The sequence below is a fragment of the Macrotis lagotis genome, chromosome 2 (genome assembly GCF_037893015.1).
Source record: "Macrotis lagotis isolate mMagLag1 chromosome 2, bilby.v1.9.chrom.fasta, whole genome shotgun sequence".
NCBI lineage: Eukaryota > Metazoa > Chordata > Mammalia > Peramelemorphia > Peramelidae > Macrotis > Macrotis lagotis.
In genome coordinates, this window is record NC_133659.1 from 196,761,112 (window position 1) to 196,784,731 (window position 23,620).

Here is a 23,620-nt window from a genome sequence, read left to right on the forward strand (position 1 = left end):
TGTCCAATAAACTCAATCAACAGTACCCAACTGAGCAAACCCAAATCTGCATGAGGATATTGTGGGGTGGAAGAAGATAATCTCTCCATGGACTAGACACCCTAGATCATGAACCCCAATAAACCTAGGGAACTCTAGCTGGCTGGAATAACTTTGAAAACTTAAATACCAATGAACCTGGGAGTTATTTTGTTTCTAGATTAAGGGCTCTTAACTTGAAGTCTGTGAACTTTAAAAAAAAATTTTTTTGGAAAGGGTATTTCAATATAATTGACTTCCTTTGCAAAGAGATGGATTTAATATTATTCATTTAAAAATATTATTCTGGGGGCCACTAGGTGGCGCAGTGGACAGAGCACTGGCCCTGGAGTCAGGAGGACCTGGGTTCAAATTTGCCCTCAGACATTTAATAATTACCTAGCTGTATGCTCTTGGGCACTCTTAACCCCACTGCCTTAAATAAGTTAAAAAAATTTAAAAATAAAAATATTATTCTGAGAAAGAAGGCATAGACTACACCAAACTGCCCAAAGATTTCACAAAAAAAGTTAAGAATTCCTATATGCTATGATTTCACATGTATAATTAATATCACATTGCTTTGCCTTTTCAGTGGATGGGGTAGGGTAGGGGAAGGAAGGAAGAGGAGAATTTGGAACTCAAAACAGTTTTAAATAAGTGTTAAAATAAACAATAATTTTAAAAAAGAATCCTTATGCTAGATGTATTTCTAATAACTAGTCAGTCATTTTTTAATTGTATCCACTTCTTCATGACCCCATCTGGGTTTCTTTGGCTAAGATACTAGAGTGGTTTGCCATTTTCCTTCTCCATTTGACAGATGAGGAAAAGGAAGCCAAGTTGAGTGACTTGCCCAATGTCACAAGGCTAGTAAGTGCCTGACTGACATCAGATTTGAACTGGGAAAGATGAGTCTTCCCAACATTGGGCCCAGCATCCTCCTGTCCATTGCATCACCTACCTGCCCAATAGCTATTGTTTATGAAATTGTGTTTCACTCTTATTCCCTAAATATGTCCTTACCAACCCACTCTTCTATAGCTAGGATAAAAAGGAAGGAAGAAGAAGACCCCAGACTTGGGTACACAGGTGGCAACATGAAATTAGGACCTAGGAACAGCTGACCTCTGAATCCAGAGAAAATTGAACCAGGTCAGGGAATGGAGAGGTTCCAGAAGATGGGTTTTTCTCTGCTTAGGGTTCTTTGATCAGTGAAGAATTAGAACAAAGCAGAAGAGAAACTATGGAACCAGGGGATCATTGATTAGAGCTGGAAGGAACTTTGGAGGTCACTGAGTTCATCCCCTTCATTTTAGGAACAAAGACACCAAGACTGAGGGAGGCTAAAATTTTGATTTAATTTGCTCTGGTTCACACAGGAAATTAGGAAATCTCTAAGGAAAGATTTGAACCCAGGTCTTACTGACTCTAAGCACAATTTTCTATTCACCCATCTGACTAGGCAAAGGCCTAGACCCCACAAGGTCCTAGAACTCTCAGGAATCTGAGGGGGATTCTTTAAGGTCTTGAACTGAATGAACCTTAGCCCCTAGAGGCAGTAGGATTGGTGGTACAGTGGATAGAGGGCCAGGCTCAGGTACATAACTCTGGGCAAGTCACTTCAAGGCAGTTCCCCTTTCTGTAAAATGGGGATAATAATAGCCCCAGTAGCACACAATAGGCACTTACCAAATGATTGTTTCCTTCCCTTTCTCCTGGAGACTTTTGACCTCGAGGACACTCCCAAACCTTAAATTCATTTTCTTTGTCCTCATTAGGCAGGTCAGATTGAGTCTTTCCTTTCTGATGGGCAATTTGTTTCTTGCCCTTCACCAAAATCTTGCCCTTCAGTTGCTATGGGGGTCAAGAGAGAAGCATCAGTCCTTCCTTCCTCCCTTGCTCTCCACTCCTCCATCTTACTCCCCTAATACAGACAGCCAAGTTCCCTCTACAAACTCTCAAAGGTCCTGAACCCTATTGTTCATGGCACAATTCTCTTCCTGATGCTCTACCTGGCCAAGACCTGGAACCCTTTGGCCAAGATCTTCCTCCCCTCTTGGGATACCCAGTTTTATATGACCATATTAGAGTCTCCCAAACCCAAACTTGAGGGAGAAGTTTGCCCTTACACAAGGAACAGAATCACTGTCTCACTCTTCCTCCACCCCACCCCCTACTCCTTGCCAATCTTCTGGGGGCATCACCTCTGGAGAGGGCAGCTCCTTGGGAATTTTCCCATCCAGAGTTTCTGTCACAAGCATATTCCCCAGAATGGTCCGTAGATGGTAAGCCATGGTGGACTGCTGCTGCATCCCACAGTGATTCTCCAAGGACAAGATGACAGGGTATGGGGACATCTGGTGGAGAACAGGGAGACCCCCAGGATCAGGGTTCTGTTCCTCCCTCAGGATGGGTCCCATCCTACCCAGGGTAAGGCATGCAGGGTCAAAGTGGGCAATCCAGACAGTCTGGGAATCCGACGCCAATGTTACTATCTCTATAACCTCTCAAAGCCTCAGTTTTCTTATTTTGTAAAAATAGAAAGAATGGACTAGATGAGGTTCCTTCCAGCTCCATATCTATGATTGTTTGGCATTCAGGATTCTTCACAACCTAAACCCTTACAAACTTTCCTGTTTCTCAAGACATTTCTCCCACTGTTAAACCCTATTCAAACCTAGAATTTGAATCCTGCTTCAAACACTTAATAGTTGTGTGACCCTTGGAAGAAAGCTCCCTGCTGTCTGCCTCAGTTTCACCATGTATAAAATAAAAGAGTTGCATTTGTTGACCTCTAAGATCCCTTCTAGCTCTAAATCTGTGATTTTTCAAAGACATCAGCTGACTTGTTTCTTTTTTTGGGGGGGGGGTTCCTTCATTTTTGAAGACCAAAGTCTATGATGTCAGGGAGGTGATGCTATAATAAGCACTTGAATTGGATTCGAGTGAGGGGATGCTGTGCTAAGTCACCAGCCTCTCTTTCTTCACCAGAGCCATTTGAGTTCAGTGGCCAGAAGAATCAGGATGACTGGAGATGACCCTGACGTGAGGCAGTCAGGTTTAAGTAACTTACCCAAGGTCACACAGTAAGTAACAAGTTGTCTGAGGCTGAATTCCAACTCCAAGGCCAGTGCTTTATCCACTATGGCAACTACTGTTCCTCACCCAAAAGGCTACATTTCTAGTTTCTATGTCTCTGCACTGGCTCTCCTCTGGCTAAAATGGCCTCTGTCCTTACCTTTTAAAATCCCTAGTTCCCTTCAAGATTTAGCCTAGTGGGGCAGCTAGGTGGCGCAGTGGGATGGAGCACCGGCCCTGGAGTCGGGAGTACCTGAGTTCAAATAGGGTCTCAGACACTTAATAATTACCTAGCTTGTGTTGCCTTGGGCAAGCCACTTAACCCCATTGGCTTGCAAAAAAAAAAAAAAAAAAAAGATATATATATAGCCTATGTTCCCTCAAGGACTTCCCCTCTAATATTATCTCCTATCTACTTCATATACAGCACATATGCACATATTGTCTCCTGCATTAGAATGTAAGTTCCTTTGCTGCATTGAATAGGTGTTTAACAAATGTTTGTTCATTGAAATAGAAGGTGCTTAATAAATGTTGATTGATCCTAATTCTAAGAACCAAATAGCAGGACTCTCTGAAATCTGCTCCAACCCCCAAAACATGAGATCATGAGGCTTTGTAGACTTTGGGCTGTTCATACACCAACCATGGATGGGACTAAGGGGGAGGCCTTGACAAGATAGATGGAAGCCACAGGATTGGGCAGTGGAGGGTAGAAGGAGGTGGGCTGAGAAAGCTCATAAGATAAAGGAGAGCAAGTCCATAGCAGGTCACTGTGGAAGTAGGGGAAGGTTGAGCGATGAGGATGGGCATGGTCAAGATTGGCCTGGGGCAGATGTCTCATCACCCAAGAGTCGGGGGCTGAGGGCTGGGATCAGGGCAGGGCAGGAGCTCACCAAGAAGGCATGGTCCCGCACAGTTTGTATGACATCCCGAAACAGGATCTTAGAAGTCATTGTGTACCCATGATAAACGACTGGCTCTCCATCAGGTCCATCCCAACAGTCCAATTCCACACATCTGCAGCCCGTAGCAAATGCCCTGAAGAAGAGAGAGCCTAGCTCAGCCTAGCAAGAAGGATGTGAGAAGCCATCAAGTCCAATCTTCTCATTTTTCAGATTAGGAAACTGAGGCCTGTTTGTTGGGGGCAGCTAGGTGGTGCAATGAAATTTAATAATTACCTAGCTATGTGATCTTGGGCAAGTCACTTAACCCCCTTGCCTTGCAAAAACCAAAAAAGAAAAAAGAAAGGAAACTGAGGCCAAGAGAGGCTTCATAGCTCTACAATTTTAAATGGTTAAGATCTGAACCTTGCATTCTTTCCACTACACCACAAAGATGACCTGAGGTCAGGTCTCAAGGGGCCTGAGATGGATCCCATATTTCTAGGACCATGTTGACCCTGAGCATTAACAGCTGTTTTCTCTTGGCCTTCCTGTTGTTGCCCAAGGAAGGGTCACTGGGGCCTAGTCCCTCCAACTCTGGAATCCCATTAATCATACCTGATATAGGACTCTGTACTGCTGGCTCCACCAATTTGGGACTGGGTCAGGTAGGTATTGTGGGAAGAGGAGATGAAGTAATGGGAGAGGGGTTGATTCATGTCTTGGTACACGTCTTTGTGGGTTGGGTCTAGGACATCACCATCAGGTGACAGCAGATACATCATGAAACCATCCAGTGTCATAAGATCATGCTGTTTAGCTATAGGCAGGAGAATAGGAGGAAAGAGGAGTCAGCTCTGCTTGAGGGGGGATAGGAGGGAGGAGGAGAGGCTTAACCTTCCCACTAACAGCCCTTTTCTTTAAGGAGTGTGACAGACCCCTCCTACCTAGGCCCCTGAATCCAGCCTTCTTCTCATCTTCCCACTCATTCCCAACCTTCCAACCCCCCCAGGTTTTCTGACCTCTCCCTACTCTTCCAAATCCACCTTTGCTCCCATCCCTTACCCAGCTCTCTCCCCTCTATTTTTCCTTTCAAGGTCAACCCACCAAGCCTTGCCCAGCCCATCTTCTCCCACACAGGCACCTTTCTCATTAAGCTCATAGGTATGGATCAGGTGCTGAGCCTGGGCTAGAGTGGCCCCCTCCTCTCCTTGGTCACGTAGAAACTCCAACAGCTCAGAAGCACTCATGACTTGGTCTTCCCCAGAGTAGTGGTTAAAGATTTTCTCCAGCTCAGGCCGTCTCAATAACCTCAGTAGGAACTCCTCGATTTCAGCATCCTCAAGTCGCTCATTCTGAGATCTGTCACACTCCTGGGGACGCAGAGACATCTTGTGGAAGGGGACCTAGGCTCTCCATCCCACCCCTCTCCCACCATATACCTTATCAAGTCCAACATAATATAAAAAACTCATAATGTTAATGACACCTGTATAATAATAGTAGCTAGCTTTTAGGGTCGCTATGCTTTGCAAAACATCATTAGAAGACAGCAGCCCCCATTTCTATAACACTTCAGGGATGACCAGAATCCTTTACCTACAACACAACTAGAAGTATGAAATGCGCCCATTTTGCAGATGAGGAAACTGAGGCCTAGAGCAATTAAAAAAAATTGGTCTGGCCCAGGATTACACAGCTAATAAGCTGAACCTCGAACCCAGGTCTTGAAAAGTGGTAGTGTAGAGAAAAAAAAAATTAAACACTGGCTTTGTATCTGGTTGAAATTCCTGTCAAGTTCCTTGTGTTGAGTCATTTTCAATCTCTGAGACAGTTTCCTGGTCTATAAAAGGAAGGAACAGTCCTGGATGGCTCACAGGTCCCCTCCCACCTCTGACAAGTGATGACCTCAGGATCATCATTACTATTTCTCCTGTTATTAATATGTTACATATGATTCATATGTCTTTTCAGAAATGCAGCATGGTCCTTTTCTATCATGGACAACAATCTCATTTCTTTTGCCCCAGGATGGAAGGAAGGAAGGGATTATTGACAGATGGGGATACTGAACCCTGGGTGGGTGAACTGTGGCTTGCCAAAGGTCACATAATGATATTAGCTAGCTTTTTTTTTACATTTACATTTTTTCCATAGTACTTCAGAAATCTGTTAAGTGCTTTGATAGAGAGAGGTTATCCTAAAAATCTTAACATCATTATTTTAACATTAATAGCATAAAATAAAATAGCACTAGAATTTTTGGAATTCATTGCATTTATCACATTTGATTTGATAACAACCCTGAGGAAGATGCTATCATCATTATTATTATTATTATTATTATCCCCATCTAACAGATGAGTAAACTGAGTCAAGGAAAAGTTAAATCGACCTCCTCCAAGGGAACATAGCTATGAAGCACGGGCTGTTTGGGCTGGGTTGGGGGAAGGGGAGTCTTTTCTTTTAATTTTTTAATTTTATTTAGGAGAAGGGGAGTCTTACTTGAGTTTATGATTCTAACACCTTGGTGTTCTGGCTACATCACTTGCCTTCCATGAACAGTAGAGCTGTTTCCTGAAACCGTTTCAGGTTTCCTGAAGCCTTAGTCCAACTCTCTTCCCAACAGACTGTGCTACTGCTCACAAACAAGTAGATGAAGGGATAGGAGCAGGAATGGGCAGCTAGGTGGGATTAGGGCAGCTCAGGCCTGGGATTAGGAAGGCCTGAGTTCAAATCTGACCTCAGACACTCACTAGTTGTGTGACCCTATTTTTTTTTCTAGTTTCTTCATCTGTAGAGCTGGAGAAGAAAAAGGAGAACCACTCCAATACCTTTACCAAGAAAACCCCACATGGAGTTGTGAAGAGTTAGAGGGCTACAAGAGTTAGAGGACAACAACCACAATAACAAACAATGGGGATGATAATAGCCTTACCTCCCAGGGTGGTTGTGAAGATCAAATGACATTTGTAAAGCATCTTTAAAGCATTATATAAATGTTATTATAGGCAACAGCTTTCATATGTTATAAATATTATTATAGGCAGCTAGGTGGTGTACTGGACTTGGAATCAGGAAAATAAGAGTTCAGATTTGATCTCAAACAATTATCAGCTGTATGACCCTGGACAAGTCAACTTACCTGTCAGTCTCAGTTTCCTCATCTATAAAATAGAGATAGATTATAGGACTTTTAGGAGAAAAAGGAGAAAATATTTGCAAAGCTTTTACAAACCTTAAAAAATGTTCTATTAATTCTAGTTATCATTATTAATAATAATAATTCTTTAGCACATGAGAAACTGAGGTGAAATGACTTAGCTAGGGTCATAGGGTAGGGGAAAAGAGATTCTGAACTCAGATTTTTTCTGATTCCATGTCCAGGAATCTACCTACCAGACCAGAATTCTTTTTTTGTTTGTTTTTTTGGTAAGGCAATGGGATTAAGTGAGTTGTCTAAGGTCACACAGCTAGATAATTATTGTGTCTGAGGTCGAATTTGAACTCACATCCTCCTGACTCCAGGATCATCTATAGTACCACCTAACTGCCTCTGTCAGACCAGAATTCTTAATCCTTGACCTCTGATAATCTGATGAAGCCAATGGACCATCCCTTCTCAAAATGTTTAAAATAAAATCCACTGGATTACAAAGGATACCAAGTATATGGAATGTATTTTTCAAAAAACAAGTTCATGGTAGGGCAACTAGGTGGAAAATTAGATAAGAGCCCGAGCTCTAGAGTCAGGAGGAGTTGAGTTCAAATCCAATCTCAGATACTCACTAGCAGTGAGACCTTGGAGCTCTCTAGCTTCTCCTACATTTCTGTAGGCTAAAGGGCCAGGACCTCTACATTCCCCTTTTGTACTCACCCTGACCTGAATTAACCTCTCAGTTAAGGGAACCAGCCCCAGAGGTTGCTAGCTCCAGAGAGAGGAACCTGATCTCTCAATAACAGCTGAGTTCAAGAGGTTGGGAGGGGGATGCAAGGGGATGTCAGTGAAATCTTTCTAGAAAAAGAATAGGAGTGGATAAAGTACTTGCTTAGGAGACAGGAGTGGTGGGCTTGAGTTCCAGTTCTACCACTTCCCTTCCCTGGGCAAGTGCCTCAGTTTTCCCTTCTGTAACATGAGGGAGCTTTGGCTCTAAGATCCTTTCCAGCTTTGAGTGTCAATCTGTTGAGCTAAGGAAGAGGGTAGGGACAATTCTCTGAGTAGGTTGCTCTGTAGTATCAGGGCCTCTCCCCTAAAAGCATAGACTGAGGGGTAGCTAAGTGGCATAGCAGATAGAGTTCCAGTCCTGGAGTCAGGAGGACCTGAGTTCAAATTTGACCTTAGATTCTTAGTAGCTGTATGACCCTGAAGTTGCTTAACCCATACTGCCTCAAAAAAAAAAACAAAAACCAAAAAACCAAATCCAAAACCATAGAATCTAGACTGAGGAAGGTAGTCAGTGAGAAAGAAGATGAAAGAAAAGACCCTAAGGGATGGGTTCACAAACCATCCTTATTTGATCTCAGAAACTAAGTAGGATTTCAGTGGGAATGGAAGGTGATAAGAACAGAAAATAAAATTTTATTCATTTAGAAAATTAATTTTAAAAATATAGAGGGGTAGCTAGGTGGCACAGTGAATAGAGAGAGTATTGGCCCTGGAGTCAGGAGGACCTGAGTTCAAATCTTGCCTCAGACACCTAATAATTACCTAGCTGTGTGACTTTGGGCAAGTCACTTTTAACCCCATTGCATTAAATTAAAAAAATTTAAATATACAAACACATAAAGCAAAAAAATAGTCTAAATCTGCATTGGAATCCTAGCTCTCTAATCTTGACAAATCACTTAACTGTGCCTCAGTTTCCTCATCTGTAAAATGAGGTGTCGAACTAGATAGCCTCTAAAGTGCCTTCTAGCTTTTAATTTTAAGCCTATGATGAGAATTGAAGGTATGGGGTAGCAGGGATGGGTTTAGGGATTGAGGAATTCAGTTACAATCTGTATAGAGAATGGGAAATAAAGTCACAAAACAGAGGGATCTAGAGAAGAACGAAGGAGAGTCCCAGGAACAGGAAAGTGTCAGACTGGGAAGTGGCAGGGGGGAGGGGGGACTAGGTGAGAAAGAGGTACCTTGAATAGTAGGGCAGCGTACATGTCATCCATTGTCACATTCACCATCTGAAGTAGCTGTTTGATTTCCTTGAAACTCATTTTGCTGTCGTGGTCTGAATCTGCCTGGTGTAGGTAGCCATGGATCCAGGTGAGAAAGTTCAGGAAGTCACACGCTGAGAGGACCTGCTCCCCTGCCCCTACCACCTTCCCTCCCAAGGCTCCTTGCCCAGAGGGCTCTTCTTGACTCTGAGTCTCTATCTAGGATATCTGTGTCTTATCTTCTCATTAGATACCCCCAGTGGGATTCTCTCAGCCCCATCACTCTGAGAGCTTCCAAATCAGCCCTCTCCAGGTCCAGAGACAATACTCCAGTCTTGGTATCTATCCCAGCACAGGCCACAGTTTAAGTACTTAAAAAATAATTGGCTGATTGATTGGTAGCTTGACTGTGCCTTCTCCACTGGCCAGAAACTTCCTGAAGGCAGAGATCAAGTCTACTCCAAGAGATTGGGAGCTTCTGGCGTCTCGGAGCATTCTCTATCACAGTGAAGGCTAACACTGCATCTGTATGCTCAGTCTGGCAGGGACCCCTTCCCACCCTTCTAGTCTTCTTGCCCTTTACTCCTATTCTACAATAGAGCCAAGGGGCTTTTTGAGGGGTTCCTCCTAGAGGACACTCCATTTCCTGACTCCTCCCCCATGCCTAGCCCATCCTTTTCCCTGCCAGGAATGCTATCCCTCCTCACCTTCCTCTCAAATCTTCCCAGGTCTCTCAGAAGATTCAACTCAAAGAGTCTTCCCAGGTCCCTCATTTTTCCTGTCTCCAGCCTCTGCATCCTGTCCTTTCTCCAGGATTATCCTCTGTCTACTTGGTCTGTATGTTGTAAGTGCATTGGTATTTCTATGTTGTCTCCTCCTCTAGAATGTCAACTTCTTTAGGACTAGGAATGCGGTTTTTTTTGTTTTCCTTTTTATCCCCAGGGTTTATCACAAGCAGGCAGACCCTACTTAGTTTCTGAGATTCAATGAGGCTGGGTTTGAGTTGGGCCTTGTCTTTCATCCTCTTCCCTGTGGATTACTTTTCTTAGCCTGCCATTTTAGGGGTTCGGGGTGTGTGTGTGTGTGTGTGTGTGTGTGTGTGTACTTGTTTGTTTTGCGGGTTAGTGGCTCACCCAGGGTCATGTGGTTGAAGACAGATTAAAGGCAGAGACTGTGTCTGACCATGAGTCTTCTCATTGGGAATTCTCTCCCCCTTCCTCCTCCCCCCCCACACCCACAAAATGCTAGTCTAGGGTCCTGGGAAGCTTGCTCCAGGAAAGGATATTGGTCCAGTTTGTCCCTCTGGTTCATGGAGTCCAGGTGCTTCCGGAGCTTGGTCAGGCCACGCACCCAGCGCTGTGCCTCCTCCTCTGTGGGTGCTGCCAGGTCCAGGTTCTTGCGCTGGCCTTTGAATGTGATGGTAAGGCAGCAGCTGGAGTGGAAGGCGCCCCCATAACGCCGCAGCCCCTCGGACTGATGGCCCTCACGCACATCCTCGATGTGTTGCAAGTAGACTGTGCAGGATGGGGGACAAGGGGAAGTAAAAGGGGGGGAACTAAGAAACCTGGGAGCTGCCCTCCTCATATTCCAAGGACCTAAAGCCCAGAGCCAATTAGTGGCAGGGATGGGAGTCAGACCCCAGTCTTTGGACTCCCTAACTGCTGTCTGGAGAACAGCAACGGCCCCTGGGGAGGGACACAGAGGCTAAGGAGGACAACATGGGCAGCCCCAAGCTGGGGGGAGCTCCTGAGAGACACCTGGGGAGGGTAGTGAACTCCCTCTCTCCATGCTAGGGGAGAGTAATAACCGAGGGTGTAGGGTCACTCACAGATATGTCGAGACTTGGGGTGTCGGAAGCGCCGTTGAAACCACACGGTCATGCAGTCTTCCTGCAGCCGGTAGAACCGCTCTTTGTGCCACTTGAGCGACCTGATCTTGCAGAACCGAGAGCCCTTGAGCATGGCCAGCACGTCCTCATCTTCGTTCAGATCTGAGGAGAGGAATTGTTGTTGCCTTGGTTCTTTCTGGCCCCATTTGGGGTTTTTATGGCAGGGGGTTTGCCATTTTCTTCTCCAGCTCATTTTACAGATGAGGAAACTGAGGAAGTGTCTGAGGCTGCATTTGGACTCTGGTTTCCTTGTCTCCAAGGTCAGTGCTCTGGTCGTTATGTCACCCCCTGCCCCAGCTTCTCAGCCTGAGCTTTTAGGGGAAGGGGCCTCATGCTAGAAAGTAGGTTCCTCAGAGAACTTCTCTGGCCTCTTCCCAACTAGCTCGATAGAATGGAAAGGACCTTGGAGTCCAATCTTTCTCATCTTATCCACTGTATCACTGTATCTCTCTGTATTACCCAGAGAGAATAATTAGGGAAACCATTACTGCAAGATCCTACAATATGCCCTAATCCTTGATACTGAGACCCACATCTACCAGCACTGAGCCCTCCATCCCTATCATTGGAATATCCTCGTCCTCAAGTCTGCCACGGACCGTCCATTCCTGCTTTAATTCCACCCTCCTCAGTACTAAACTCTTCCATCTTTGTTTTCCCCCATCTCTGATACTGAATATCCCTGTCCTGGAAAAAATACTCTGTGACCTTGAAGCTCACATCATAGCTCTATAGTATAATTTGAGCTTGGATAAGTCACTTAATTCTATTTGACTCAGTTTCCTAATCTGTAAAACTGTCATCCCATGAAGATCCTCAGTTCTGAGTCCTTAAATTCTCAGCACTGACCCTTCATCTCAGATACTTTCTAGCATCCCCTCTTATATGACACACACACACACACACACACACACACACACACACACACACACACACACATCCTCTCTGATGCTTCTACTTGGAGCAGTAGACAAAATCCCCATTATTCCCCTCTCATATACTGCTAAATACATTTCCAAGTCTCCATTCTAGAGACTTGTGTTCTAAGCCACCCTCGCCACATTATCTTAAGTATTGAATAAACTTATAAGCAGGGAGGAACAGGTTATTTGCTCTCACACCAGCCTGATCAATGTTTATTACTCTGGGAGGAGAAGCTTGAGCCTTTGAAGGTACAAGAGACCAAGGCCTATGTCTCCACCCTCCACCTGAATTCCTATCCTTGACCCCTTTTGTCTCTAGCCCTCAACAGTTTTGAGGATGAAGGTTTCTCATGCCCTCCTTCTCAATACATGGCACACCCCGGGCATTCCAGAAACAGCCCCCAGCATCCTTTCTCCTGGCTCAGAACCCTGATGATCAAGAAGTTCTTCTTCCTATCTAACCTAAATCTCTCTCACTGCAACCTAAACCCCACTCCTCACATTCCCTGTTGCCCTGTCCTGTAGTGGGAGAGGAGGGGTGGGGGTGGGGGGAACAAATGACATCTCAGGCTCTGACTCCAGGTAAGGAGGTTAGAGCAGCAAACTGGGAGCAACGGACTCATGGGCAAAGGTTCAGCTTGGCAGCTGGCCGGACGGGGAAGGCTGGGTGGGGTTGCTCTCTACTTGACCTACTCTGCCTTTGGAGAGAGTTGATCTCTGGCCTCCCACTGAGCCTGGGCCTCTCCCTTTCCTAGTCTCTTCTTCATCTTTTAATTTGAGATTCCCTAACTCCAACCTCCTGCCTGTAGTCTTCTCCCTGATCCAGACCAGCCCTGAATTTATCAAAGCCCAGGGGACCCAAGGAACAGACCACACAGGGGTTCAGGGGGAAGATGATGACTCTTTCTCCTCCCTTAGTACATAGACTACTCCTGCTTCCACATCACCCCATCCTGCTTCTGCTCTCTGGAGACTAAGAAGGATGGACATCTTCCTTCAGTATATGGGACCACCCCAGATGGAGAATTAACCATGTGTTTGCAGGCTCTTATGATTTTTTTTTTTAGGTTTTTTTGCAAGGCAATGAATGGGGTTAAGTGGCTTGCCCAAGGGCACACAGCTAGGTAATTATTGTCTGAGGCCAAATTTGAACTCAGGTCCTCCTGACTCCAGGGAAGCTGCTCTATCCACTGTGCCACCTAACCACCCCTAGGCTCTTATGTTCTTAACTAGGAACCAAGAGGTGCTGTTCCCTGATTCTTAGAGTCTTGGACATGTCTCTGTTCTCCTCTCCAAGTAGCCAACCTCTCCATGATCCTTTCTTTTTATGGGTGGCTTGAGGAGAGGAGATGAAAATCAAAGGCAGTGTAGACCATTACACCTTCCTTTTTTTCCTTGCTTCTCCTTACCTCATATATATTTGAGAGCCCATAGAAGGAACTTCTTTCCTGAAATTCAAATTCAAATAGAGCTCATCACTGTTATTTATCAGTTTGAGCTAGGATCACAGATTGAGATTCAAAAGTCATTATATATATAATCTTATTTAGGAGGAACTAGGATTAAATGACTTGTCCAGTTGCTATCCATTATGCCACTAGCTACCCTCAGATGCACCTTAGGAAACCATCAAGTCACAGGATCATAGATCTAGAGCAAGCCCAATGTGGTTCAAACTCCTCATTTTATAGATAAAGAAACTGAGGCACCAAGAGGCTAAGTGACTTGTTCAAGGCCTCAAAAGGGAATTGATGTCAGAGGTGAGATTGGAAACAAGGTCCTCAATTCAGTTTCCTCAGCTGTAAAATGTATAATTCAGTGCACATTTATTAGAATAATTGTGCCTCCTATTTCACTGAGCTGCTGTTAGGCTCAGACAGTGATGATGGATGGCAAACATTTGGTGAACAATTCTTTTTTTCCTTCTTAGATATGAGATATTATTGTTTTGTTCTAGGTGGAGTTCAGAGACCCACTCCCACTTGCCTGACAAATAGAGAGCTGGAGGATGGACTTTTCCTTGTTCCTATGATAACCAACAACCAATCATGCCTCAGAGTTACAGCTGTTGAGCCCAGCCCCTCCCCCACCTGCCCCCCCATTCTCCCATTTCCCTGCCCCCACACATTGGAAGCAAATGACTAATGCCAGAAACGGAGGTGAATCACTCACTCCCTGGGGCTGCTTTACCCAACTCTTTCTGCCAACAACCTAAAGATCTATAGTGTGGCCCCCAAACCCAGTTTCTGGTTAATCTGCTAATTTCGCTGAGATAGTTGCTATTTTCACTAATCACACACACACACACACACACACACACACACCACAGAGCCACAGAGCCCTGATGGTCACTGGAACCACTTGTTCTCCAGAAGGGCCATCTCTGGACATCTGGAAGAAGGGTGTGTCATTCAGCTTCACCTGATGTCCCAGATGTTCCCCCATCACCATGCATCACCTACCTCCAGGCATTGGCCTGGGACTCCTCCCAGTCTGGTGGAGTAGGGGCAAGACCCAGCATCACTGACAGAACAGAATAGATGTCCAGCTTGGGTATCTGGGGTATGTATGCCTCAGTTTATAAGTCTGGGAAATGGCACAGGGGAGAGTGAGAGATAAATGGAGAATGAGGATAGGAACCAATGGGGAGGCCCAAGCCAGGAGTTAGGTATGAGGCCTAAGGCTGTCACTAACTAAAAGAAAAATGTGAAGTCACCAGTACCTACAGATGTTTTATCTTCTTCCTCATTCCTACTCTGGGCTTGACCCAAACAGGTCTGTCTATACTAAGCCTTCCTATGAAATGGGACTAATAATAGCCCTTATAAGGATCAAATGAGATAAGCTATGTAAAGCACTTGGCCAACCTTAAAGTGCTATGTAAATATAATTATTATTTCATTATTATTCCACAGATCAAACCTTTCAACCTCTGACCATTTCTCTCTTCATCCCAGGTAATTGTAAGAAGATCCAGTCATGGACAAAGTTCCTTACTCAGTGATGTAGCCAGAGAGGAAGCTGAGCGATGAAGAGGGTGATAAAGGAGAAGGAGAGGAGGACAAGTGTGGAGAGGAGATGGTAGAAGAAGAGAGGAGAGGAAAAGGAGGAGAAAGGGATCCTAGGAAAAGGGTGGTCAAAAAGAAGTCAGACCCAGACATCAAAATATTTTGAGGGGGGCAGCTAGATGGTGAAGTGGATAGAGCACCAGTCCTAGAATCAGGAGGACTTGAATCCAAATCCATTCTCAGACACTTAATAATTACCTGGCTGTGTGACCTTGAGCAAGTCACTTAACTGCATTGCCTTGCAAGAAAAAGCAAAAAAAAAATCACATTGAGGAAGGAGAGAAGAGAGGAGGGAGAAAGAATAGTCTTGGAAACCAAATGGTCAGTAGGGAAGACAGACCCTGTTCTCCTCTGGCCTTGCCTACCTGAAGACCCCAAAAGCATTCTTTCCATGGCCATGGCCTCTATTTTAGAAGAGAGGGAATCAAGGTAGATTATTGTTAGAGTTAGTCACTGCAACTGGGGAGAAGGAACTAGGTATATGAACTACCAAAGATATGGGATCCTTTCCTGATTTTATCCAACAGGATGGGTAGGTTCTTCTCAGCTAAAGGGGAATAGATGGAGGAGGAAAGGGAGAGAAAGGAAGAGTCTGGCTCCCTTGCCCTCCCTCACAGAAGCACAGCTTGGAATTATTTTTAGCTCCTGTCAGCACCTAGGTCCAGACACTTTCCATGAAGCAGACCCAGAGATGATGGGGGGAATGTGCTGGGGCCTCTACACCTTCTCTGCCCTCCACTGACCTTTTAAAAACATAAACTGACCTGCAGTTGGGGGCTTTGGAGGTGGGGAAAACTGCTTTCTTTGTTCTGGTCCAAGGGATGGATGTGGTCCCTAGCTGGGAGGGTCTGAGTACTGGCATACTGGCCAGGGAGACCCCTTGATGGGGCCCTCCAAAGCAAAGCTGTTGATTTCTGTGTGGAGAGAAGGGTCTCTGAGTGTAGGATGTTCCATGTTTACTTGGAGAGATACACTGTTCGGGAGAACCTAGAGAGTGTTTGTGAGTCGGCAGCAGGAATGTCAGACATGCAGAAGGCCAAACCACATGTCAGAGCAATGGATGAGAGGGGAGAAGGGGCATTTTCTGTTGGCATTGGCAAGATAAATCACTGAGTAGGGAGGGCACTCTTTCTAGGTCCCAGGGTCTATATACTTCCCTACCCCAGTCTGTTAAGAAAAAGCCAGTTCCTGATTACAATACTGGAATCCCCTCATTCCCCTGTGGTCTAATATTTACCAATTTCCACTGGGATTCTTAATCAACAATTTTCCCAGCTAGATTCCCCTGGCTAGCCCCACCCTGACTGACATTAGTGCCAAGTACAAAGAATTCTAGGGCAATCCTTTCAAAAGGATAACAAAACCAGGAAAGAAAAGTAAAGGAAGGAGACCCTGGTTCCCTTGAATCTGCTATCAAAGGAGGTGAAGGGGGGGGCTAGGATTACATAGCCCAACTATGGGAGAGCCTTGAGAACCAGAGAAAGGGTCCAGTCCTCAGAAAAACTTTAGAGGAACTGAGACCAGGAGAGGGGAGGCCACACAAGTTACAGCCAACTACCCCTTACCTGCCCCTGGGCCTTCCCCACCTCCAAGGCTGGCCAGACCTGTTTTCTTTTTTTATTTTAGAGGAATTCTCCACCCTCATTTCACTGGGTGACCATAGAGGAACAATCTAGGGACAGGAAAAGGGACCCTACCCAGCCATGAAGACTCACCTTTCAAGAGAGGGCTCAGAGAACATGGTGAGCTAGGTCTCTGCCCAGGGAGAGGATTCATTCAGCCTGCTGCCTAGACTATGGATCAGTCCCCAGTCCCACGACTAATAAAGCCAGGGTTTCTGCCTACTCAGCAACCATGGCCTGACCATAGACAAAAGGATTAGAGGATTATAGAGTTGGGAATGGGCTTTTCTGCAAAAACCTGGGAGGGAGATAGTAGAATAGGAAGGGGGATGATCAAAAACCAACTAATCGGGGTGGCTAGATGGTGCAGTGGACAGAGCACTGGCCCTGGAGTCAGGACTTACTTGAGTTCAAATCCAGCCTCAGACACTTAATAGTTACCTAGTTGTGTGGCAAGCCACTTAACTCCATTGCCTTGGAAAAAAAAACCTAAAAAAAAAACCCAACTAATCCAATCCTCTCAATTCATGGAAGTGGAAAGTGAGTCCTGAGTCCCATAGAGGTTATGAGCCAGGCACTGTGGTAAATGATTTATAATTATTATTAACTCATTTGATCCTCACAGTGATCCTGGAAAGTAGGTGATATAATTATACCCATTTTACAGATGAGAAATTCCCAGCTAGGAAAAAGTCTGAGGCAGGATTTCAAGATATTTCTAACTCCAGGCCCAATGCCCTACCCTCTATGACAACTTCCTCTAAGTGACCTGTCCAAGGGCCCTCTGGGAATAAAGAGAAGAATTAGCATTCAAATTTGTCTTCTGACTCCAAATCTAAGGTGCTTTCCCATTCTCTCAAGATGATTCTTATATGGTCTGGGATTTCCTATTCATTTCCCATTTTCAGAGAAGACCCAGACTGGAAGTTAGGGATGGGAAGGTGGGGGCAGAAAAAGGAAGGAGGAACATTTGACACAACCTGGGCTGTGCCCCTTTGTGGATATAAACAGTAGAAGCCTTTCACCCCCAGACAAATGTGCCCCCAATCATAGAGTCCTGCTTTACCCTGCCAAACAATCCTCCTTCCCATTCAGAATGGGATTCAAAGTGGGGCCCAAAGGGAGGAGGCTGAGAGTCAGGATACTTGACTTCATCACTGAGTTGCTACCCAAATGTGACACAGGGCTCTTCTTCCCCTCTCCTACAAATCTAGGCTCTCTCTTTATACTTCATACTAGATGGGGCAGTGGATAGAGCACTGGCCTTGCAGTCAGGAGGATGGGAGTTTGAATCCAGCCTCAGACATTTACTGTGTGACCTTGGGCAAGTCACTTAACCTTGACTGCCTCACATCTAGGGTCATCTCCAGTCATCCTGATCCATATCTGGACAAAGATGGCTCTGGAGGAGAAGGTGAGGCTGGTGACTTAGCACAGCATCCCCCTCACTCAATTCCAATTCTTGTGTTTGTCATGGCATCACCTCCCTGAAGTCATGAATGAAGGGCAACTATAAATCACTCTCTCCCTTGGACTTCCCCTTCCCCTCCCCATTCTGAAAAGCATCCTCTGATCTCATGCCTACATCTGAAATAAAATCTTCCTAGCTTCATAGAAAGAATCTATGACCTGAAGTCACAGGCTGCAGGGGTGGGGACAAGAAAGACTGGAGGGAGACAAAACTCCAGGTACTGAAAGTCAGTTTCATGCTTTCTATATTAATACTTGAGGAGAATTCTCTGGATTCTCAACACTGCACCTAGGACTTTCTTTCTCTTTTGGATTTTATTTGTATTTTATTTTTCCCCAATTACATGTAAAAATAATATTTAACATTTGTTTTAAAAACTTTTGAGTTCTGGGGTGACTAGGTGGCGCGGCGGATAGAGCACCGGCCCTGGAGTCAGGAGTACCTGAGTTCAAATCCGACCTCAGACACTTAATGATTACCTAGCTGTGTGGCCTTGGGCAAGCCACTTAACCCCATTGCCTTACCAAAAAAAAACCTTAAAAAAAAACCTTTGAGTTCCACATTTGCTTCCTCCCTCACTTCCTACTTCCCTCATTGAGAAAGCAAGGGCTTGGATAAAGGTTATATCTGTGTAGCCAAGCAAACCATCTCTATAATGGTCAAGTTGTGAAAGAAAGCATAGATTTCAAAGTGAAATTCTCAAAAAAAGAATTTTTTTTTTTTAGTTTTTTGCAAGGCAATGGGGTTAAGTGGCTTGCCCAAGGCCACACAGCTAGGTAATCATTAAGTATCTGAGGCTGGATTTGAACTCAGATACTCCAGACTCCAGGGCCGGTGCTCTATCCGCCGCGCCACCTAGCCACCCCCCAAAAAGAAATTTTTAAAAAGTATGTTTCAATTTGTATTCAGACACCATCAGTTCTTTCTCTGGGAATGAATACCATTTTTCATCATAAGCCCTTCAGAGTTGACTTGGATCATTACATTGCTGAGAAAGCTAAGGCATTCACAGCTGATCATCCTACAATATTGTTGTTTGTACACAATACACTTCCCTTTGCATCTGTTCATGTAAGAATTTCCAGGGTTTTTTGAGAGCATCTTGCTCATCAGTTGTTATAGCACAATAGTGTTCCATCATAATCACACACCCCAATTTGTTCAACCATTCCCCAACTGGGGAATCGCCTCAATTTCCAGTTCCTTGCCACAAGAACTACCACAAATAGCCTTGCACATAAGGGCAGGACTCATTTCTAAGTCCTTACAAAGATCTTTGTGAAGTAGGTGCAATTATCTCTGTTTTATGGATAAGAAAACTGAGTCACAGAGAGGTTAAGAGATTACCCACCTGGTCACCTACCTGTCAGGATCTGAAACTCAACTGTTCTTAATTCCAAACCCAGCTCTCCCTCCATTGTAACAGGCAGCTTTTAAAGTGCTTTCATTTCATCTCCTCTTCCCTAGAATATCATCTCCCATTGGGTAGAGGGAGGTAGGGAGGGAGCTGGGGACTGAAATCTGTGACTAGCCAATAAAACGACTGAGGACTGGGAAATCCACTGGGTTCCCATATGTGCATTGTGTGAAAAGGTCACACAAATGTGAAAAGGGAAGAAGAAACTGAGAAGGAATGTGGATCCCCAAGTAATAAGAGTTGACTTTCTGTAATTAGAATTATCCTAAAGTGGACTAGACTGCCCTAGGAGGCTTTCAAGTGGAGGATGACTTTCTCTAGAGATAGGCTGAGGCAATTTGAACCCAGGTCCTACCTCAGCTCCAACATTCTTTATGCTACCCACATATCCCCTTTTTTGCAGATAGCTGCTGACGCAGATGTGTCTCTCTATGCATATCTCTGTGTTTAAGGCAGTATTCCAGGTCGACAGAAGGCAACTGTGTGTATAAAACACACACACACACACACATCTATGTAATTATATATGTATAAATATGTGTATATGTGATAGATGTGTTCCCAATTCAATCCACAAACTTATTTAAACTGTAACAAAATAACTAAAATAGTCCTATTAAATCAGAGACCATTTGTTATGATGATTAGCCTTATTAGAAGAAAATCTTATCTTTAAGATTTTATCAACTAATCCAGCAGACCTCATTTTAGAGAGGAGGAAACTGAAACCCAGAGGGAGGAAGTAACTTGCCCAGTATTATATACATGAATGGCAGAGCCAGGACTGCGTCCCTCCCTTCCCTCTCAATACTAATTGCATTCTTTTGTCTAGGCTTGTAATCCTCCAGTGACACACAGCAAACTTAAAGATTCTCTCCTATTTCTCATGGTCAGTTATGTTAGAAGTAGAATTGAACCCAGGACCTCCTAGCTCCAAGGCCAGCCAGCTCCCTACCCCACATTGCCAGGCTGCCTCTCTGGTTGGCATCCCTCTATTAATGTCTACTGCTAGAGTGCCAATTACTGTTATTGTTCTAATTATTACTATTGAATCTAATACTAGTCTCATGTCATTTAACAAATTAAAGTAAAGGAACATGGCTTGTGGTGAGGAGTCTTACCATCACCATCACCGCTCTTACTCTTAGATGCTTCCACGGATCCTCCGCAGCTGTTCTCTCAAACCTCCTGCTTATCCTCCTTCCAACATCCATCTATTCTAACAACTAGGACCAAGGGGCCTTTCCTGACCAGCCAAAAGGATCAAAGGAGGCCATGCTAGTAAAGTGTTCCCAGTGCCTGGCAGTGTAGCATTCGCTAGTGTCCTGTCTTCCCGGGATGGGATGGGGGGGGATAAGCAAGGACACATTTTAGGAGGTGAAGTCCGGGGTCCAAGGCAGTCCTCGCTGCACTCTCAGGTCTCAGGCTCTCTCCCAGCTATCTGGGGCTTAGCAAGGAAACCTTGGGCAAATCTCAGCTTCTCTGGACCTCTCTTTTGGGGAGGATGGATAGGAATTGGATTGGATCCAAGGTCCCTCAGCCTTCCAGATTTATGATTGTCTGGTCTTCACCAGCCGGGGTATCGGTTCTTTCCTATACCGATCCATAAAATCTCCTTTGCTAAGCGCTGGCGGGAGGGGGGGCAGAAAGGGGCAGAAGCCAGTGCTGCCCTCGAGGAATTCCTGGACGGGGCGCGTTACGCGATGTCCGGGATTCCGGAGGAGGCTGGCCCGCCGACCCGGCCATCATTCCAGGGTAAAGAGACTTTGCCCCAGACCGGACCCTTCCCCTTGCCAATAAACCCGCCGAGAGTGGGCCGGCGGCGCCCCGGGGCACGGGGCCGCTGGGCACTGGCGGGGTGGGCGCCCCCGGCCGCCCGGCCCGTTCCAGAACGGCCCCGGGCTGCGGCCCCGACGGCGCGTCCCGGCCCCGGCCCCGACGGCGCGTCCCGGCCCCGGCCCCGGCCCCGACGGCGCGTCCCGGCCCCGGCCCCGGCCCCGGCCCCGGCCGCCCCGCCACTCACCCATCTTCTTCAGCGCTCGCAGCGCCTCCCTCTCCCGGGTCCGGGACGAGGCCTTGCCGGCGCTCCGTCTCTTCCAGCAGGGGCACGACGCGGCCCGGAACGCGGCGCGCAGGCACCGTGGCGGGGCGCAGGGGCAGAGAGGCGTCCGCGGCCCGGCCATGGCTCTCCGGGGAGACACTGGAAGGAGCCGCAGCTGGGGGCGGGGTGAAGGGAGGGCGGAGGAGGAGACGGAGGGAGGCCGGGCCCGGGGGCGGGTCTCCCGCTTTCCCAGGTCTAGGGAGCGGAGCCCCCTCCCCCGGCGCACCCCCTCCCTCTGGACCTGGACCCTGCCTCCGACTCGGAACCGCCGGGAGGCAGCTGGGCCGGGGGCCGGGGGCCGGGGGCCGGGGCCCCGCCGCTGCTCCTCAATGGAACTTTGAAGGACGTCCCGGGCTTCGTGGACTCTGGAGTCCGGCCTCCTCTCCCCAGCTCGGGCAGTCGGGTGTCGGGAGCAAAGAAGGGCAGGAGCGCCTGGTCCGGGTGCTGCGGAGACCCAGCCGAGCGCGGGGCGTCGGAGAACCGGGGAGGAGCAGCAGGAGCTGCCGGGGCCAGAAGGGTGCCGAGGAGAGGAGAGCCGGGAATCCTTCTCCCCAAGCTCCAGCTTCGTGACGTCAGTGGAGTAACCCGGCCCAGGGCCTTTGTTAGCAAATAAATACCCCAACCCCGCAAGGACGAGGGCTTCCTGGGCTCAGGCGCGCCGTCCCGCAATAAACATGTACTTTGCAAGTGGAAACGTTTGAGCTAACCATAGGTCTGAAAAGGAAAACCAAGGGCAGGCCTCGCTCGGTTATAAGGGTGGGACAACATGCAAACAGTTACTTAGGAGCAAGCTAGAGGCAGGATAGAGTGGAAATGATCAAGGGAGAGAAAACACCAGAGTCAAGGGCGACTGGGAAAAAAAATTCTGAAGAAGGTAGGAGTTTCACTAGGACTTTAAGGCAGAAGAATCAGGAGATGGAGAGCATGCCAGGCATGGGGGCAGTTAATGAAAATGCCCCACTGGGGAGCTGGAGGTCACCAAGAGCCAGGAATTCGGTGTCCCTGGCTGGAGAAGGAAGGGGTATAGGTGCAAGTCTGGGAAGGGGGAGGATGGGATGCCTATGAAGGGGTTGAAATGGTAGCCAGACGTTATAATTGATCTTGAAGGTGTGATAGGGAGCCACTGCAGGGAAGTGAAGTGGGCACTGCACCAAGACTGGCGCCAAGCTGAATGGAGGACAGAGTTCGGGGCCCAGAGACTTGAGGCGGGTGATTGACTGAGGAGATGAGGACCAGTATGGTGGCAGGATGAGAGGAGAAAGGGAGGCGGGTGCAGAGAGGCCCCCGGGGTAAAGCCAGCATGAACTGGCAAGCAGAGGAGGAATAAAGGTCAGAATTGGTTGTAAGAGCCGTGCCTTTAAGCGCTTACAGCGTGCAGGACGCTGAGGAGGCTGGCCTTGCTAAGATTCCAGTTTCCAGCCCCGGAGGCCCGCGGCCCCGGGCGGCAGCTCCCGCTTCCCCGGGGCCCAGGGCGGCAGCGTCCCGCACGGCGCGGCGGCCCCGTGGGAGTTCGGGCTCGTGCCATTCCGGGATGAGCGACAGGCGCGACGCGCTCGGGTCCTGGTCCCGGAGGTGTGCAGGGGTGCAGGAGTGCAGGGGTGCAGGAGTGCAGGGGTGCAGGGGTGCAGGGGTGCAGGTGTGCAGGGGGCCGGAATGTCCCTCTAGGCCAAGTGTGCCCAGGGTCGGGAAGTCGTGGGCACAGCGCCACCTGCCGGCACAACGTGGGGCGTGCAGCGCAACTCCCGGACTGCCCCCACCCCCGGTGTAACCAGCAGGACCCGAAAAGCAACATTTCCCCATTAGTCTCCCTCCCGCGGTCCCCGCATTCCGCCGCCGCCTCGCCTGCGTGTTCCTCCCTCTCGGGACGACTCAGCCGAGTCGGGGAAGCCCGCTTTGGATCGGCCGGCGCTTCCCGGCGGAGCCGTCGAGGCCTCGGTTCGGGTGGCTGTGGGCCGCTCCTCCCGCACGAGGACGCTGCGGAGTCGCGCCCGTCGGT

General features: G+C 47.2%; 1 protein-coding gene across 1 annotated transcript in view; it reads right to left on the bottom strand.

The window, feature by feature from the left end:
• Window positions 1-21,776, bottom strand: part of PLCD3 (phospholipase C delta 3) — a 29,882-nt gene extending 8,106 nt beyond the window's left edge. Inside the window, 9 exon segments of the mRNA XM_074224357.1 lie at window positions 1,771-1,875; window positions 2,226-2,378; window positions 3,996-4,140; window positions 4,602-4,803; window positions 5,128-5,356; window positions 9,114-9,243; window positions 10,420-10,648; window positions 10,963-11,124; window positions 21,547-21,776. Coding sequence (XP_074080458.1) covers window positions 1,771-1,875; window positions 2,226-2,378; window positions 3,996-4,140; window positions 4,602-4,803; window positions 5,128-5,356; window positions 9,114-9,243; window positions 10,420-10,648; window positions 10,963-11,124; window positions 21,547-21,706 — 1,515 coding nt within the window. The 5' untranslated portion in view covers window positions 21,707-21,776.
• Window positions 21,777-23,620: the final 1,844 nt, after the last annotated feature.